Source organism: Sinocyclocheilus rhinocerous, unplaced genomic scaffold (genome assembly GCF_001515625.1).
Source record: "Sinocyclocheilus rhinocerous isolate Xijiao unplaced genomic scaffold, SAMN03320098_v1.1 scaffold185, whole genome shotgun sequence".
Lineage (NCBI taxonomy): Eukaryota > Metazoa > Chordata > Actinopteri > Cypriniformes > Cyprinidae > Sinocyclocheilus > Sinocyclocheilus rhinocerous.
Genome location: NW_015662163.1, coordinates 2527520 through 2548222, shown reverse-complemented (window position 1 = coordinate 2548222; position 20703 = coordinate 2527520). Strand labels below are relative to the sequence as shown.

Sequence of the window (20703 nt, the reverse complement as noted above, 5' to 3'; positions counted from 1 at the left end):
TAAAAGTATCGGTATCGGGCGAGTACTGGAAAAAGTGGTATCGGTGCATCCCTACTTTTAACTTTATACATTTTTCTGTATTGCTTTATTGCATTTAAATGTTCAGTTATTTTTGTTATAAGAAAAATGTTATTAAACCTGTTATACTGTATTATGACAGCACTTTTTTAAACTAAATTTCAATATCGTGATAATACCGTATACCGTAATAAAAGCATTAGCAATTAATCGCAACATGAAAATTTGATACCGGCATATCCCTAGTCACGTGTTCGAGTCCCGGCTCGCGGACCTTTCCTGATGCCACCCCACCTCTATCTCTCCAACTTAGCTTTCTGTATAACTACTGTCCTATCAAATAAAAAGGCAAAAAAACCCCGCCAAAAATAAATCGAGAAATCGATTTTTTTTTTACCCAGCCCTAGCATATTTTGTTGTTTTTAGTGGCCTCAGCTGTTACTGCGGGGTGTGGTGTTGAACATGAAGTGACGCACTGTCTCTGTTCATCTGTTCTCATCATAAATAAATAAATGCATAAGTCTATATACTCGTCCTGTAGGTTCATTATTAAAAATGAAAATGTGAACAAAAATAGAAGCAATTAAATGTGTTATTATAATTAATATATACAATTTAAAATGACAGGTAATAATAGATTATGGTGGAATTTTTACGACCATGTCCGTCAAAAATGACGGACAATGTTAAAGTCTAAGGCCCCGATCACACGGAACGCGTTTTTTGCAGCGAGAGGCACCTTTTTTGAATTGTTTTCGGTTGGCAGTGAGCGTTCTGCGCGCTGTTTATGCGCCCTGTGCGCCTCGTGTTTTCGCCGCCTGCTGCGCCTCGCGTTTTTGCAGGAGCGCTCTGAGCGCCTGAAGTTGAAAAAAAAGCAACTCTGAGCAGAAAAAGCGCCCGACATCAATCGCGTTTTTTTCCATTGTTCAAACGAATGAACGGAGAGGCGGGCCTTCCGTTGTGATGACGAAAGTTTACCGTTGCTTAGAAAGTCCGGAGACTGCTATGTTGGAGGAGAAACTTTTGGTGTCTGTCGCGGGTTACCCGGAGCAGTATTTTTTAGGATTTCTGTTAATATGAGAGTTTACTTAACAGCAAAAACCAAAGATTTTAGAGCGCTTGCGCTATAATCCTTTGATTAGACTGACAGGACAGCTGATTTGGTGGTTGCCTAGCAACATAAAAAAAACGCAGCGCACTGCTCTTTTTTTTAAAAGTCACCAAAAAAAGGCAGTGCGGTGCGCCTCGCGTTTTCAGACCTAAAAAACGCGTTCGGTGTGATCGGGGCCTAATGCAACCTCGTAGAAGAACCTTGAACAATGATAGAACCTTTCCATAAAGAATGGAAAGGTTTATCCAATGGAAAGGTTCCATGGATGTTAAAGGTTCTTCATAGAAGCAGTGATGCCAATGAATGGTTCTTCTATGGCATCGCTGTGAAAACTGCCTTTTGAAACCTTTGTTTTTAAAAGTGCATGTTACAATAAAAATTATTGTGTTTATTTTTACAAACTGAGGGTTGATTCATCATTATTTGTATTTATACATGTAATTATTACATACACCTCAACTTGTTTTGAACCCAAAACATTCCATTTAAATTCATCAGAACACACCGTTTTCTAATTACCTGGTACAATATGGCCACATCTCTCCATCTGTTGCGCTCTCTGAGGTGTAAACATCATTATCTGATGTGATATGACATTGTCGTTTCTGTCTGGCAGGTTTGTGATGTCATTCATTCATCACAAAGCAAGGCGTAATACTATTGGCTGATGCTCAGGGTTGCGTCCACAACACAAATCAAACACGCAGTATTTTGGTCTCAATGAGAGGTGAGGTGATGGATGGCCCCTTTCATCACTCCTCTCTGGCCGACAGCTTGTGAAATTGTGCGCAAGACGAGATCCTGCTCCAGGCATGAGGGGCAGCTGTTCGGATAGCATTAATCAGCACTGTATAATCTAATACGAATAATCAATGGAGGATAGAGGCATGCGTAAAGATGGTGGAGAGGATTTCGTCCCAAGGATTCACATAAATCCAACGATCATACGCCAACAAAGACATATCAAGTAGAGAGCACAAACAAGTAATATACAGCCTGCGAAAGGAACGAACAGGAGGGAAGACGCTCAATCAAATCATCTCCTGTGATTATTGTAGGCCACAGTGGAGTGTTCTCAATATTTCCTCATCTCTACACCCTCTCGCTTTAGGCTCCGTCAGACAGAAGCATTATTCAGCATCTCAAAGTGAATCCTCCATCAAATGCCAAAACCTCCATACAGTGAATCCTGTTTCTAACTTTAGTTCCTAATTCAGCACAAAGTAAAAAAGAATCCTGCAGGCAGACAATGAGAAGTAGAGAGAAGTGCCCAGGAGTAATTCAGCAGGACGTGGAGTAGTTAAAAGTGGTTAACAATCTGAGCTGAGGATGATGTAGGTTTAATCTTGCAAACTATCCTAGAATTTTTCACCATTGTGGCTCTAAGCAAAACTCAAACCTGTTTAACATGATTTATGTACATAGGAAATGTTCCTGGATCAATATTTTTGCTGATCTTGGGGCAAGATTTTTTTTTTTTTTTTTCAGTAATCAGATTTTCGATTAAGGATTTGGGCTAACAAGATTCTTATAGGTTTAGGGGAAACTTTCTTTCTTTATAAGAATGTTGTTCCAGGAAAACAGCAGTGTTATTTTAATATTATTTTTACTATGATAGTATTGAATGAATATTTCAAATATTTTAGTATCATTTCAATTATCATATATTTAATTATACATTGTATATTGCATTTTTAGTAATTTTGTTATATGAATTTTGTCATTTTTATTATACATATATAGCTTTGTTTTTATTTAAACTGTTAGTAATTTTAGTACTTCATCTTCATTGCGTTTCATTTTAGTTAACTGCCAAGGTAACATTCGTAAATTCTTAAAGTGATCATTTAATATTTTTATTTTACTTGATCTCAGCTTTATTTTAAATAATAAAAACTATTCCAAATAAAATATTTTTAGCTTTGGTTACCAACAACAACAGATGTCTGATCAGAAAGGTGTTGATCTAGGAACATGTTTTATTAGGGCAAAAATCTGAAATGAGAGGGTGGGACATATCTAACAGCTCCGCCCCCTTTCTTAATAGCCAATAGTGTTTCGTTTACATTACAGCTTGGGCCAGAGCCGTTGAGCTTGGTAAAGTCGAATTTGACAGTTAATGTGTCTAAGAGATTACCCCTTTAGATTCAATATGAAACTGTGCAAAGCAAAACCGTGATAATCATGTTGAGGATGTGTAGTTTCAAAAGTGTGTAATATATTGGTGAATGGCACAGTTGTTATTTCTTCTACTCATCATTCTGTGTAGAATGCAAATGGGTCGGATACGTTTTATGGTGTGCACGTGCGTATGACCTGCTCTGTGCTATCGTGTCTCTGGACAAAACCAAAAGCAATCAAAACCAACAAAAGGGCAATAATATGCAAGTGCTATGACGAGTCTCAGTTAGCCTAGCCATACAGAAAACACTAATTCTTTGAACAAGTGACCAATTTCAGCTGCAGCTGCATTGTATTTATATTGTAGGGGGCATCAGATTCTAGAGAGCATTTGATTGGACAGAAAATTTGATGAGAAGCTGAAGTGCAGTGTGATGTCATCAAAATCGTTGATCCATATGTGACCCTGGACCACAAAACCAGTCTTAAGTCGCTTGGGTATATTTTTAGCAATAGCCAAAAAAAAAAAACATTGTACGTGTCAAAATTATCGATTTTTCTTTTACGCCAAAAATCATTAGGATATTAAGTAAAGATCATGTTCCATGAAGATATTTTGTAAATTTCCTACCGTAAATATCCCCAAAGAGAAAGGAAAAATTGAAATCGCATCATATGACCCCTTTAAAGGAGATTTTCTCAATATTTTGATTTTTTTGCACCCTCAGATTCCAGATTTTCAAATAGTTGTATCTCGGCCAAATATTGTCCTACCCTAACAAACCATACATCAATGGAAATCTTATTTAGCTTTCAGATGATGTATAAATCTCAATTTCAAAAAATTGACCCTTATGACTGGTTTTGTTGTCCAGGGTCACATATTGCCTGAAGGGAAAGACTGTAAGTTTTAAATGCTTCTTCTAAATCTTCTAAATGCGAATTTTGTCATTGTTTTGGAGCACACTAGCTTACAGATGCTAACATATTCATACGAAAAGCTATTCATACTAAAAGCTTCAAGTACCTCTGCTCAAACGCATTCTCAGTTTAATTCTAAATGGCACAAAAAACTCCTTGGCAAAATCCCCATGACCAAGCAAAACTATTAACCTTTTTAAGATTTAACCAAGCAGGACATATTCCTGGATCAACATCACTGTTCTTCTAGACACAAATTCTGATTTGACTAAATTACATGAAACATGTATTTGGTGAAACTAAATCCCACCTTGCTACAAGAGTAATACGTGCACTGTATTTTGCTTTTTCAATGGGAAAGTCTTTACATGAATGCAGACCACTCAATACTGCTACTGGTCTATGATTTGAAAAAAAAAAAAGAAAAAATCACCATGCACGATTAAAGCTGACTAGCTCAGGCACTTGACTATTTGAATGGGTCAAAATGAGCTAGATGACCAGGGGCATGTTCACACCACAGGACACCCGTGGAAAGAGGCGAGGCCAACTGCAGGCCTTTTATAAACCATGTGCTGTCTTGCTGTGATTCAGCTCTAACCTGAACAGTAGATGGTAATGACAGCAGCATATTCAGTATACACTCTAACAGCTCCAACATGCATTGAGTACTGACTCACCCAAATTTTCCATTACTATTTATTAGGGTTGCAAAAAGGTGGAACATTTCCAGTAAATTTCAGAAACATTCCAGGGGTTTTCCGGAAATTTACCGGAAAATTTCCATCCCTTTGCAACCCTACTATTTATTTTCCTGTTCTGTTCAAATCAGTGTTAAAACAGCCCTTAGCCCTCCAGTGCCACTATGATATGTGTTGACATGTTGTCAAGACTAAACTCACTTGTTGCAATTTGTGAGGACTGTAACTACAATTGGGGAGGAGAATGATCTTGTAAGTGATGCAACTAGTCTGCGATTACTTCTGTGCAACAACACAACAGATGAAAACCACAAAAGTGTGCGAAGGGACGACAAGCATCTCTCTTGTAGTGTGCGCTTGGCTTAAAGGGCACAGTGGGATGACAGACAAATAGTCAGTCAGTGCCGTCAGAAAATAGCCCAACTTACATAAAAACTCCTGCATTCTATTCCTTTGCTGATATAATAATAATAATAAGAAGAAGAAGAATATACTGAAAGATGTCTCATATGCAAAAATACAGTAAAAAAAATGTAATAAATGTATTTTTTCCTGTGATGCAAAGCTGAATTTTCAGCAGCCATTACTCCAGTCTTCAGTGTCACATGAACCTTCAGAAATTCTATTATGCTGATTTGCTGCTCAAGAAACATTTCCTATTATTAATGTTGTGCTGCTAAATCATTTGTAACAATATAAATGTATTTAATGTAACTTTTGATTAATTGATGCATCCTTGCTGAAAATTTATATGTATACATTATCGCGATTAATCGCATCCAAAATAAAAGTTTTTGTTTACATAATATATGTGTGTGTACTGTGTATATTTGAAAAGTTTGGTTCCAAAACGCGATAAACGCCATTTTTAACTGAAGTGCTAGAGTTAGAAGGTCAAATTAAAGCTGCAAGCAGCGATGAAAGGGCCCTCGCACCCGGGCTCACCGCCACCCGGTGGCTTTTGGAAAAGAGCAAAGAGTGGGCAATATGCATTTAAAGTGGTAAATATAAGAGGAATATGTCAAAGTCATTTATATGCGCCAAACTTCCTGCTGCCAGCTGGTGGCGCTATGATTATAACTGGACGTTGGCATATAGATGTCTTCAGGCCAAGACTTTTATCAAACATGTGAAGTCTGGTGCAGATTGAACATGGTATGTTTGAGTTAGTGCAAACAAAGTCATTTCCTGTTGCCAGCAGGTGGCGCTATAATTATTACTGAATATTGATGTGTAGATGTCTTCAGGCCAGGATTGTTACTAAACATGTGATGTTTGCTGCAGATTGGACATTGCATGTTTAAGTTAGTGTAAACAAAGTCAATTCCAGTTGCCAGCAGGTGGCGCTATGATTATTTTTGAATATTGGCTTTAAGATGTGTTCTGGCCAGGACTCTTTATCAAACGTGAAGTTTGGGGCAGATCGGACATTGTATGTTTAAGTTAGTGTAAAACAAGTAATTTCCTGTTGCCAGTAGGTGGCGCTATGATTATAACTGAATATTGGCATGTACATGTTTTCAGGCCAGGACTCTTATCAAACATTGGAAGTTTAGGGCAGATCAGACATTGCATGTTTAAGTTACTGTGAATATATATATATATATATATATATATATATATATTCTTTTTTTAATAAATCATACTGCCCGCAAACTGTTAAACAATAGAGTACCTAGTTTGAACCAACAACCTTTTGATTACAAGCCCTGGTAACCACACAACCCTTCACAGAAACACTTCTCAAACAGAGAATCACCTCCACACAGGTGATACAAAACAAAATGACCTTGATATTCACTGCAATGCCAGTTGATACAAAACCCTTCAGCCAACAGCTGAATTGGGTGTCACCTGCAAATGGAATCCTGGGCAACTCAGAAACGGGGTGATGCTCCTCTATTGTGGCTAGCTGGATGCTGAGAGGAAAGGTGAAAATTCATTATAGAAATAAAGAGTTGATAATAGCATGATTCGAAACCCTGAGGGACGTGCACACATGCATTCGCATGAGACGGATCATAGCGGCATTGAGAATAGCCCACCGTGGCACATTTCTTTAACCTCATATTCACTTGAGGAAGCAATGGATCTTCATTTGAGCAGAGCACTGAAACATTCACCTGCTGCTCTTCTCTGGTCACCCTCATTACGCTCTGCCTCAAAACACCTGAGGAAAGCAGAAATAATCTTTAACGGTCCACTGATAAGATGCTATTTATTTAAAGGTGACATATCATAAAAATCTGACTTTCCCAGGTTTTAAGTGCTATAATCAGGTCCCCGATGCATCTACCAACCAAGGAAATGTGAAAAAGATTAACCCAGTAACTTTGTTTTGGTAAGCCTTTTTCTGCAAGCGTCTGAAAAAAACGAGCGCGTTCCCTTGGTGACGTGGCAAAGGGACCTCATTATAATATTACTCCCCCTTAATCTGTAAGTTTCCACCCACGGCGCCGTCATTTTGATTACAGCGTGTTTCTGCTTCCACTCAAAATAGGCATTTTCAAAATTATATAATAAATGATCTGTGGAGTATTTTGAGCTGAAACTTCACAGACACATTCTGGGGACACCAGAGACTTATATTACATATTGTAAAAAGGGGCATAATTTGTCTCCTTTAAAAAAGGGACTTAGTCTTGCAGAAAGGATCAGAATGTCTTTGCAAGCCATTACGCCGTGGACTTCTGCTTATAAAATGACATCAGCTAAAAGTAAATGGTCATAAGCAATAAATGTAACTTTCCAAAGTTTCTAAACCAAATAATGATTATGTCAATGCCCTTGTTCATTATGTGCTGAAATTTCCCTGGCATAAATATGAAGTTTTATGATTAGACTGAGCGATTAGCTTGGGATTAAATCAACAGCGATGTTTTTTTTTTTCTATAAAAAATATAAAATATGGAGACTAATCAACTGTCTCCTCAAATTAATGGGGTTTCCTGCAGTGTGGAACCGCTGGACGCCTCTTCCAATCACATATTAGGGACTAATCACTTCATTAGTATTCATAACCATGTCTCTGTGTAACTCCGGCAGGCTACTTCTAAAGAGTTTTCCACCATTTTTCAGCTGAAACATTAGCAGACAAAATGAGTTCAAGACAAAGGTCAGTCAAACAAGGTAAGGTCTCAAGTTAAGAACTTCAATGCAATGTAGGTGTGCACACAAATGGCAAGTACACTCATTAGACACATCTAACCGGTACAACAACGGCTTATCTCAGTGAGATCTTAGGTTGGGAATGGGGAACTTCTCTTATTCAGACCAGGATCCTTTTTTTTTTAGAAATTACAGATTTACCATCAGTTAATGGTTCAAGCACATGCATTTTTCTGCCAATGCTAACAGAATGGCGAAATAACATACTGTGACCTGGCACCGCAACACTGCTATTCAATCTACAGAGCGGCTCATGTGCAATTCCAGTCAGACACGTATGAGCCAGTTCTTTTTAATCCATCAATACATACATTTTACCCTGTGTAGTCAAATCCCTAACAAATTACTTATATGAGCCAGTTCATTTTAGTGAATGAAAACAAAACACAAAACAAAGAGTGCAGTCCGATTCCCAAATGAATGACTCTTGTGAGTCGGTTAATTTTAGTAAATCAAAACTACACAGCCCGAACAGTGCCGTCTGATTCCTTAATTAATGACTCAAATTAGTTGGTGCTTTCTTTTGTCTGATTCTTGAAAGAATGACTCATATGAGTCAGTTTATTTTAGTGAATCATAACTAAACAGTATGACTAGTGCAGTTGTATTCCCAAAAGCATGACTCTTTTGAGTATGTTATTTTTAATGATTCAAATTCATACAGCGTGATCAGTTTAGTCCAATTTCTGAATGAATCTCTAAATTTGGAACCGTACTAACATACTATTACTATTTCTGCTATATACTGATACAGTAAAAATAGGAAGAATAGTATGCTAGTACGCAGTTCTAAATTTAGTAAATGTCTCCTATGAGCCAGTTCATTTTAGTAAATTAAAACGGATTCATGATTCAAATTCCCGAATGCGTGATTCTTATGAGTCGGTTCTTCTTGGTTCGATTCCCAAAAGCATGGCGGTTCTTTTTTGTCACCAAAACATTACAGCGCAATCAGTTTAGTCTGATTCCCGTGCAAATGAATCTTATGATTTGAATCACTTACGACGTGATCGATGACCAATTACCTTACGAATTACTTTTCTAAACAGTATCTTTTATTGATCCAAACTCATCCTGCTGGCATAATACTGTTATGTTACAATGTTCTTAAGGCTCATGAGATATAAAATGGTTGTTCATATAACAACATCTCAGAAATATTTTATAAAATATAGCCTAATGAATGAATGAATTGTTATCACATTTTTTGTTTGTTATTGGATTGCATTTATCATCTTTAAAACGACAGTGAAAAGTCATTAAAAGTCTGTGTAAATGAAAACCATTCTTTTAAACTATGCATTTATTATCTGAATCAATCTCATCATGTGACAATGTAACTGTATTTCCTTCTTTTAAATATCTCTTCCTCAACAGTGAAAGAATCAGTAGTGGAACCATTAAGGAAACAGAAATGGTAACACGTAGCAGAACTGAAATAGTAAAATTCTTTGCGATTCCCTTACCATTGACAACAAAATGCTATTTAACAGACTTCAACTTGACGTCAGGTTAAAAATAGCTCTTATTCTAGCCTCAATTCATCAGCGCTCAGAGACTATCAGTTAAAAATGTGTGAGGGGGCTTCACTGAGAAAGCTGAATGAGCTTCTTATCATTGGCTGCGCGTTTACCTTGAAGGCTTAGCCGATTCAGAAACACGATAGCACTGGGACGCTGATTGCCTGCTAGAAGTTGATTCGAGTGAATGGAAGTCATCTCAGAAGCCAAATGAAATAATAGCGAGTGGGAGAGCTTTATCTACACAGAGCAGAGCCAGAGTTTGCTAAGATTTTTTGCTTCTATTCACACAGGTGTGACCTTTGCTCAGCTGGCCACAGGAGAAAGTGAAGGCAGTAAAGGTCTAGGTCAAACATGTACTCGGCTGACCCGCAGTATGTATGAAAGGGTGCAACTGTGTGTCTTCTACAGTAGCAGTGCAGAGGTACACTGTAAACCCGAACAGTACTGCTAACTTATAAAGATTAAGAACACTGCAATTAAAGTCTGTTAAATCGTTAATGCAACTTATAACAATTACATTTTCTGAACGAGGAATTTAGTTTTATTGTTGTGTGGCTCAACAGTTTTGAGTATACTCTTCTATTTAAATTATTATTTTTAAGTTTACTGATTGACGTAATGTGACGTCACCTCGTTGCTCTAACCGACGTTCAGAAGAATCCATTCAAAAAACAAATTTAAGCTTTTTAGTTTGACTTAATTGTTATTTATAATTAATGTTAACAAAAAATTTGAGTTGCTTAATTACATTTTTTGAGGTAATCGGTGTCCACAAAAATTTTGAATATTCTGAACTTATCGGGTTTTACAGTGTAGACTTAAAAACCTGCCCTAGGCCAAAATGGCAGAAACTCGCATTCAATGATGAGTTCAGGATATGAACTCTGCAGGAAATCGTGGGCTGAATTGCAATTTGCATACTTCTACTGTATGCACTAAAACGATTTACTGTCAGTCATGGGAAAGTACTTTTGGTAATGTATTAAAACAGTACTGAAACATACTTTCAAGTCAAAGATTATCATTATGCTTATCATGATTATGTTTATGGAAGCCGCACAGGAGGAAAAATAAATTCATCCCAAAAATCAGATTTTTTTTTTTGATACTTTTTCTTCCTAATTCTGAAAAAAAAAAAAAAAAGTCAGAATTGCGAGATATAAAATCAGATTTGCAAAATATAAACACGCAATTGACAGATATAAATAGGGCTGGGCAAAAAAATTGATTTTTCGATTTATCGTTTTTTTAAATGACGTCGATTCGATATCGATTCTCAAAAGCCGCGAATCGATCTTTTCCTGTATTTATTTCAGCAAATATTTAACACAAGATCTGATTAATGTGAATCTTATCATTAGTCTTCTCCACTAGAGATCACCCTCTTATTTACCTTCCGCGATGTTACAACAGAAAGCCTGTCATTCATTCAGTGCTTATCATGGCGGAGATACTGTTGACAAGAACCAAGAACCAAGAACAAAGCAATATGCGTGATATGCAATGCTCAGGTGAAATGCAATAGTAATACTACAAATCTGCGGAAGCATTTGATATCACGCATAAGGCGCCATGATTTCCGCAATGAATGAATGGCGGATGGTGCGACGCACTGTTTTGTTTACTACACACATACTAAAGCGCGGACAACGGGGAAGAGAAGTCTGCATATAAAGAGAAAGGCATGAAATCTGTCAGATGGCTCAGATGAATGAAATGTGAAGTCTGCGGTCCACTGGGCCTTGCCAATCAGTCGGGTGTCTGACTGAGGTGAGAGAACCCTCAACAAAACTCTGCGCAACAACACACAGTTTTTTTTATTTCCACTGTATAAAGAACTCGAAACAAATTTGTGCTGCCAGGAGTGGAAAAAAAGATGAAAACATTCTTTTATCTTCAGTTTTCCCCCGCCCTCCATGGCTGTTTTCAGTGACTGTTTATCCCGACGAGGGTGATGACAGAAGGGGCTGGGCAGAGAAGACAGCAGGGCCCCAGCAGCGCAAGGCTTTAGGGAGCATAGCCTCCCTCTCCTGTCAGCACTGACCTGCTACAATAATGCATACACAGCGTCTTTATCCCCCAGGCCTTTCCCAGCACAGAAATAAAACCCAGAGTGTCTATTGCTCTGGCAGAGATATAGATTTTTTTGATATTATCTTGCTGCCCACACTAATGCATTTTTTTCTATGTGTTGTACAAGTGGGACAATGTTGTTGGTGTGGTAAACGTCTGAGTGCTCCGAATACCTATTTGAATAAAAAGTGAGCAGTGTATCTGCGTGAATGTGCATGCACTGTGTGCACACATTTGACAAACAATTAATTTAACAAGCGACCATGGAGAATGCAAATGATTTTATCTGCATGCGAAAAAAAAAAGTAAAATGACTGAAAAACTAAAAAGCAGAGTTCTGTAAAGATTGGATTTACTGTTATGTTATGACATTAAAAGTATAATATAATAATAGTTATTTAGAAATGTAATTAGAATCCATTCTAATAATCAAAACAGATTTAGAGAAATTTAGCATCACTTGCTCCTCTGCAGTGAATGGGTGCCGTCAGAATAAGAGTCCAAACAGCTGATAAAAACATGAGAAAAAGTTCACCCTCTGTTGTCCTTTTACATCAAAATCCACCGACATATTTATTTAGAACAGTTTCGGCTTGTAAACTGTGTTTGATCTGTGCATATTTCTCTCCTGATTCAGATGAGACCACTTTTTACTAACACAAGACATTAACTGATGGACTGGAGTCCTGTGGATTACTTTATTGTGATGTTTTTATCAGCTGTTTGGACTCATTCTGACGGCACCCATTCACTGATGAGGATCCATTGGTGAGCAAGTGATGCAATACTACATTTCTACAAATCTGTTCTGATGAAGAAATAAACCTATCTAGATCTTGGATGGCCAGGGGGTGAGTTTATTTTCAGCATTTGGTTTAATTATTTCTTTAAATTTCTATGTTAAAATGTAAAATAGTTTTCAAGCTAATACACATGAGAGTTAAAATATACAGCAGATCACTGAGTATTCTGGATGCTCAGAAGGGCATAAATTACCATGAGACTCAAAGGCAGGACTGGAGATACACTTCAGAATCAGACTGTGCAAAAACACCCATTTCATATCCTTTGAAGTGGATCACAGCTGTTATTTATATGACCACATGAAACAACCGTCCGCTGGCATGAAAACACAAGCATTTTAATATTGAAGGTTGCTCAATGATGTAGATGCAGGTTAAAGATCCATGCTTTCAGTGGATTATCGCCAATGATTATATCGCCCGGCGTGAATGGAAGTGTGTGAGGGAGAGAACTGTCTGATCACACATGAGTGAACATTGCTTTAATGTTCTCTGTGTTTTCTGACCTGCGCTGTGAACCCATGATTGATCAGAGTTCTCATCAAAGGAGTGTGAAACCTATTTCCAAACTGTACCTCCACATTTAACTGTATCTAATAGTCACAAATCATCTAGATATTCTAATGGCACAACAGATGCTTTGTATAAATACTAGTAAACATATCCAACTAAAACATCTGTCATGTCACTAGAATGAGAAAAATCTAATTGTGTCAGTTCTACATGTTTAAAAACATAAATAATTGATTGTGATCAGTCATGGCATTCTACAGTCAAATATTTTAACACAATGGCAGCAAAAGGAATATAATTACAACTGAAAAATATGAATGTAATAGAAATATAATTGAATATTTTCATAAATACATAATATAATTACAAATCAATTCTATAAAATCATAACAATATAATTTACTAATTAAAAATGATTTTTCAAAATATTAAATATACATTTATGTATACACACATAAATACATACATAGACTAATTAAATTACAGATAAGCCATCTGCACATGATTATGATGAATGTCTGATTATATTGTCAAGTAGCCCCTCAATTTATGACATTCACATTTTTGCTAATATAAATGTTTTCAATTAATTTTGTACATAAGGTGCATGCTTAACTTAATGAGGTCAGACCAGCAATAGTGCAAATCCAAAAACTGTTCTGTGAAGGTTAATATGACTGGTTACATTTGCTGAATTATGGTTTGGTCTTGACAGTTGGCTCTTTTTTACTCCACTTTCTCCTCAAATTGCATATAACAAGCTACTAGGAGAAAGATATTCTGCATCCAAAGGTGAAACATTCAGGAAATGGGATTCTGAGCAAAAAAATAAAAAATAAAAATGTATTCTTCTCAGGCAGAATAAACCTATTGGTGTGTCATTCCATGTACAAATTCCCGCATTAAGAAGTGAATGTCTAAGTTTTGCAGTGGAGGTAGTAATTATGTATGCTGCATGCTTATTAACTAAAGAACATATACATTCAAAAAAGTCTCCAGTCTTGATTTTCTACCTGGGTGGCATAGGGAATTAACATAGTAATAAAGTTACAATTTCCCAACAAGGCTGCTTAGTGTTTTTATAAGCTACTGTAAGCGTGCAGCACCATTTCTCTGTGCAATCAGAGTAAGCAAGCTGTTCCCGAATGGAACTATTGTTATAGTACTCACATTCACTATTGCACCTAAGCCCTTGTGCCCTGGGCTTCCACCATCTGCCGTGTGGCAGGCGGCCTGCGCCTCCCTAGATAACGCAACAATCATATTGACCCCTGGATTATGACACACGCACATCCTCCTCTCATGTCGTGATTCAAGAGGTTACAACTGACTTCACATGCCAGGCCACATGGAACAGAAGCACCTGCTGCTATAACCCACAACAATCACATGCTAATTTGGTCATTTGAAGGAACTGACGTTTATGAGGAACATTTTCTTTTAAGACAACGTTACAGGATAGAAAACTGAATTAAAATATGGCGAATTAAAAGAGAATGACCCATTTATGCGTCCCTATGGCAACTCAGTCATACTTTAGACTTCATAACGTGGCCTTCAATCTTGCATAAGCTTTAGTGTGAATATAATGTAATTATGTTACATAACATACAAGAATACTTCTCAGTAATGGTTTGACGCAATATACAGTGGGTACGGAAAGTATTCAGACCCCCTTAAATTCCAACAAGACAATGACCCTAAGCACACAGCTAAAATAACGAAGGAGTGGCTTCACAACAACTCTGTGACTGTTCTTGAATGGCCCAGCCAGAGCCCTGACTTAAACCCAATTGAGCATCTCTGGAGAGACCTAAAAATGGCTGTCCACCAACGTTTACCATCCAACCTGACAGAACTGGAGAGGATCTGCAAGGAGGAATGGCAGAGGATCCCCAATTCCAGGTGTGAAAAACTTGTTGCATCTTTTCCAAAAAGACTCATGGCTGTATTAGATCAAGAGGGTGCTTCTACTAAATACTGAGCAAAGTGTCTGAATACTTAGGACCATGTGATATTTCCGTTTTTCTTTTTTAATAAATCTGCAAAGATGTCAACAATTCTGTGTTTTTCTGTCAATATGGGGTGCTGTGTGTACATTAATGAGGAAAAAAAATTAACTTAAATGATTTTAGCAAATGGCTGCAATATAACAAAGAGTGAAAAATTTAAGGGGGTCTGAATACTTTCCGTACCCACTGTATATCCAAGGGATAAAGCCAAGCTTGACCTATTTTTGTCTCAACTGGCGAATCATAGCTGTGTTATGTATTTCTTATTAGATTTATTGATTTTCAATGGCTACATTATTCTCTAATAATACAGATTATTCTGTAAGAGTCTGCATAGCAGCTTGATTTAAAATCCTCACTTAGGGCAACATTTTTCAAGAAAATGATACTGGTTTGACAATTGTACAGAGTAGATTGGGGAATATTTCTTTACTACAGCCACATTTAAAATAGTAGTGAATCCTTATATTTGTATATGTATGGCCAATATACAAAGTATGGGCCATTAAAATGTAATATCTATACAGTTAAGTGAGTTTGTAAACCCTAAGTTTATAACCCCCCTTGCTTAAATTTATAATATAAAAAATCAACAAAGTTATTTTGTTTTGTGCAATAGCTTAAATCAGGGCACAAAATGCAATTTTATGTCTTATCTTGCAGATTCGCTCAACTGTATATGGGCTAGGGCTGCACGATAAATCGAAATGGAATCGAGATTAATGTCCAATACATGTAATGTCCAATACAGTTTTTCACCGTATATAGTAGGGGAATTTACCGTTAACCATTTAACAGGTTTTTACTGTAGCATTTTTAGTCTTTTACCGTTAAATTCACGGTCATTTTTTACAGTGTAGATATAAAAAGCTCAGAAGGCCAGCTACTGAAAGAGCATTTGTGTGAGAAGCATCAAATGTTTTCGCACAAACAATCTGTGGGGGGTAAATGAATTGCGACGTGATGCTTCTGGAGTTTATTGATACCCATCAGGAGGCCGTGAGATCCAGACTGGGCCCATCTGGAGACTGGGAAGTGTGGATGCCAAGGTAACCCATAACCAGAGAGAAAAAGGCCAGTCAGGGAGACTGGTTTCAGCTTTATGAGTCTATCGAATTACGTTGAGCACCACATGAGGAAGTGGCTGACAAAGTCCTAATGCACTAACAATGCACTTAACTGTGGAAGGCAGAAAATGTTGAAAACATAAAAATTATAAACGTTTATCTTAAAACACTGTGCAGTCAGGATCTTGGGGTCTCATTACAGCTTTACTCAAACCAGCTGCATAAAACTTCAGCAAGACACTCGCTGTTATGTCTGCTGCATAGTGCTGGGCGGTATGACCAAAAACCTAGATCACGGTATTTTTCAAAATTATACCGGTTTCACGGTACATGACGGTATTTTTTTTTTCATGCATGACCGGGTGTTAACCATATTTTCTACTGATTGAGATAGGAAATACTGCAGTATATTGACTTAGAATGCCCTATTTTACTGTCATGATGACCGAATTTTTATTTTTTGAGTGAACTATTCTTTTAAATTTACATTGAGTTGTCATTTTTATTCATTTCAATTGCCTTGTGCATTTCACACAGAAATGCAAAAGGTTTATCCAATAGCACAATATGAAAACTATGCAAAGTTTTGTATCCAAATTGACTGATTGATTGATTGATTTAACTTTTACTGTATTTAAATTTTATTTTATTTTATTTATGGTCATCATTTGATTTACTTTCTTCCTCCAAACACACAAAAATATACTTTGAAAACACAAATATACTTTGAAAGCCAAGTAGACCACACATACTGTATTACAGGACCACTTTGACTTTCTTTGTATAGGAAAAAAATTTTTTTTAAATAAAATGAAGAAAAAGTCATACAAGTTTGGAACGACATGAGGGAGAGTAAATGATGACAGCATTTTCATTTTTGAGTAAAAAATTTCTCAACCAACAAACAGATGACACGTATGGATGGGCTAAATATCCAGTACAAAGCACAAAGAATTGTAATGTGATGCAATGCAAATATCATAAATTCAAAAATCCTCTGTGCACTTTTTTGATGACACATCAACTCCTCATGCCTCGCATATCCTTTAAAAGCAATGACCCAGGTGTCCATGTTTAATGACAGTCTGACAGGTACATCAATACTCAGCCAAAGCAGTGTAATCTCATTTATGAGGCGCAGCCCGAGCTCCCTAAGGACGAATGAACTTCAGTCAGCGTCACTGTGCATGTGCAAGAACGGCAGTCATAAACCAGCAGATCTTCTGGAGGTTGTGACTGAACTTAATAATTGTATGGTAATTTATGATGCAAGGAATATGAAGTCACACACATGAATGTTAAGACTCAGGTTCAATAAAATATGTATTTTGTTGCTCACTTTGTATTCCTGATCCAGTTTCTTTATTTATGGTTAGACAACAAACACAGATCAAGGCTTGCCAGAACCTTGCTTCTACAAGTACATTACAAAACACAATAAAATTGACAACCTTCCACAGAATAGAGGCTGTGGTTATGTGAAGATATTATATTTGATTTCTCTGTAATACTAATCTTCCAAGCAGGCACTTATAGTGATTATATCAACAAATAACTCAAGACATATTTGCTAATGAATCATTCTGACTATTTTGTGAACCAGTTCAGTCAATTCATTGTGAAAGAACCAATTCATAAGAACAACTGGCTCACAATAAAAATCAACAATCTTACACAGAATAGAGGCTTTGGGTGAAGACATTATATTTGATTGCTCTATAATACTAATCTTCAAAAGCAGACACTTATAGAGGTCCAGTAATTATATCAATAAACGATTGAAGACAATTTTGCTAATAAATCATTCTGACAATTTTGTGAACCAGTTTAATCAATTCTTTACAAGAGAAGCAAGCAACTCATAACTATTTTCCTCCCATGTAATAGAGCGAGGCTTTGGGTATGTGAAGAAGGTATATATATTTTTTTTTCTATAATACTAACCTTCAAAGCAGGCACTTGTACAGATCCAGTAATTATATTAACAAACAATAAGACAGATTCGCTAATGAATCATTCTGAGAACTAATCTGACCAATTCATTACAAAAGAACCAACTCAAAAAAGCAATTGGCGCACAATAATACCTGATGACCTTCCACAAAATAGAGGCTTTGTGTATGTGTATGTATTATCTCTATAATACTAATCTTCAAATCAGACACTATAGAGATTCAATCATTATATCAACAAATGAATCGCACCATTCTGTAAACCGGTTTCACCAATTCATTACAAAAGAACCAACTCAGAACAATGATTGTCTCACAAACTGAACATCACTATGGCTCTTAAACAAGTTTAGCTCTACACACCATTCATATCTAGCTCATGAAATATTTTATAAAAAATAAAAAAATAATATTCAGTATAGAAATTTCCAGATCTGCAAACTCAACTCTGATATTTCCAGGTTGTCCATGAGTGTGGGAACCCTGGCTCTAATACCTGAAAATTAATAGCTGAAGCAGGCTTTGGAAACATGCCATTCCCATATCTCAGTCAGGCTAAGAGGATTATACTAAACAGCAGGTGTTGATAATATTCACAGATTCACAGATTAAACCACAAATGTAACATACACAATTTTACGCAAGTGAATGTCCAACCTGAGGATGAAATATGATCAGTGTAGCTATTTTCAGGAAGACGAATTATTACTAAAAAATAACCAAAAAATAAAAAGGTATGATGACATTAAGCATATACAAACTGAATTTAAGCAAGCTTTAACCAAAGAACACATGTCCCAGAAACCACAAGAGCACATAAAGGGGTTCAAAACAACCCGTACTGGGTTCATAGATAAAATTCAGCTATAACTAATGTGTTTATGTGAGAAATACAAATTTGCCTAGCAGGCTTTGCAGATTATATAGCTATGATCCTTGTAGACAGGACCAAGCACATCTTACACAAGATGGATTTTGGGCAGATTTTGCACTGCTTCCTTTTGAGGGAACAGCACCAGTCGGAAATTTGGACACACCCACTCATTCATTATGATCACTTTCAATTCTCATTGTGGAAATTATGTAGTCTCCAAAAATGTTAATAAATTAAAATACCTTTTCAAGTCACTCTGCAAACCTTGGGCTTCCCTCAACCTCATGAGATGCACAGAGGGATGCTTTTTAAACAGTATTTAAAGAGTACACATTCTTGCCGCACACTTGTGCTTTTTTGCATGGTCTGGCCCGGCCCATACGAACAATATATATTTGTCAGTATTTTTTTTTGGGATATTAATCAGTCAGATGTGACTGGTACTGTACTGTATTAGAGGCCTATCACGTATTTTTTTAAGATTAAGCCAGTACAAACAAAATTATTTTATTATCGTTTATTTATATGAAATAATATTGACAGTTTTTGACAATATTTTTCTGAACCTATAACCAAGTGTTATTTTAGTATCATTGAGATACTATTACAGTTTTTATTATTATTTTGAATTAGTTTTTATGTTTACATTTTAATTCAATAATTGTTTTTATTTATTTATTATATATAGTTTCTTATTCATTTTGATAACCAAGAAATATGACGATTTTGGTGAGACTTTCATACAACCTTTTTGTGAAATACACATGGCATATCACGAAATTAAATGTTTTTATTAATAAAAATGTCCACCCCTTCTGGTAATTTTGACCCCATTATGTATTCTAGGGTTAATCCGGATAGCAGGCCAGCCTGTTGTCATTTGGATAGGGGTCTCCGGTGGCACCTCCAGTGCGCATCGCTCAAACAGCACACATGGCATTACGCATCCCCAAAACGCGCACAAAATTACCTTGGTCAGCTGTGCAATCTTCTTGCTCATCTTCAGATGGAGGTCCTGCGTGTATTCGAGGGTTAACCCAGACGGGAAGGACGTGCTGGTGGATGTAGAAGTGGAGGTGCTGTTATATTTCCCCGTCGAAGTGCTGCCAGCGGGGTTGTAGTAATGCTGCCAGCCCGCTCCAGTCGCCATCTTCACGATATTATATTACTATGGCTGTTATATACAGACTGTAATGGCAAATGGTAAAGGCAGATGATCCCTCGATCCCGACAAGGCAAAAACTAGAGTGACAACGAAGGCGTTAATCCACAAGAGTCATTATTTCATCCGGATTAAAATCATCTGCTCGTATTGTAGTCTGTTAGAAATAGTAAGCGAAAGCGCTGAGATGAGCAGCAGTTCAACCGCACATTTCGCTGCTTTCCTTGCTTCTTGTGAACTGACAGTAGATTTGTAGAAGGAATACATCAAATGTTTTGGATTCCCGGCAGGTGCGTCGCGTTTAAAAGGCCGACGGCGCGTCTAACGCGTTTGTAAGAAGCGAGAGCCGGTGCAGCTGCGATCCAGGTTCGAGGCATTTCTGTCGGATGCCGTTCGTGCGTCTGTGCGAGCGGTGTTGCTGCACTGAGTCTGTTACCATGGATCATCTCAACAGTTTACATTATGCCAGTGACGTCAGTTCCGTCGGTCACTGTTCTTTTCATCTCCGCCTCCTGCTCTTTTCTTTTGGATGTGATGTAATGCGAAAGTCGTTGAAAAAGTGATTTTGGAAATGTCCCAGGAGGTGGGTGGACAGGACCTAAAATAAAATATTATTCTATTTTTGTTTCTGATTGTGTTCGTGCTTGAAAGTATTTTACTTTAAGCGTATGTAGCTAAACCGTT

General features: G+C 37.0%; 1 protein-coding gene across 1 annotated transcript in view; it reads right to left on the bottom strand.

Moving 5' to 3' along the window:
* Positions 1-20496, bottom strand: part of LOC107727572 (protein FAM184A-like) — a 159382-nt gene extending 138886 nt beyond the window's left edge. The window contains exon 1 of the mRNA XM_016537471.1: positions 19828-20496. Coding sequence (XP_016392957.1) covers positions 19828-20007 — 180 coding nt within the window. The 5' untranslated portion in view covers positions 20008-20496. The remainder of the gene's footprint in view (positions 1-19827) is intronic.
* Positions 20497-20703: the final 207 nt, after the last annotated feature.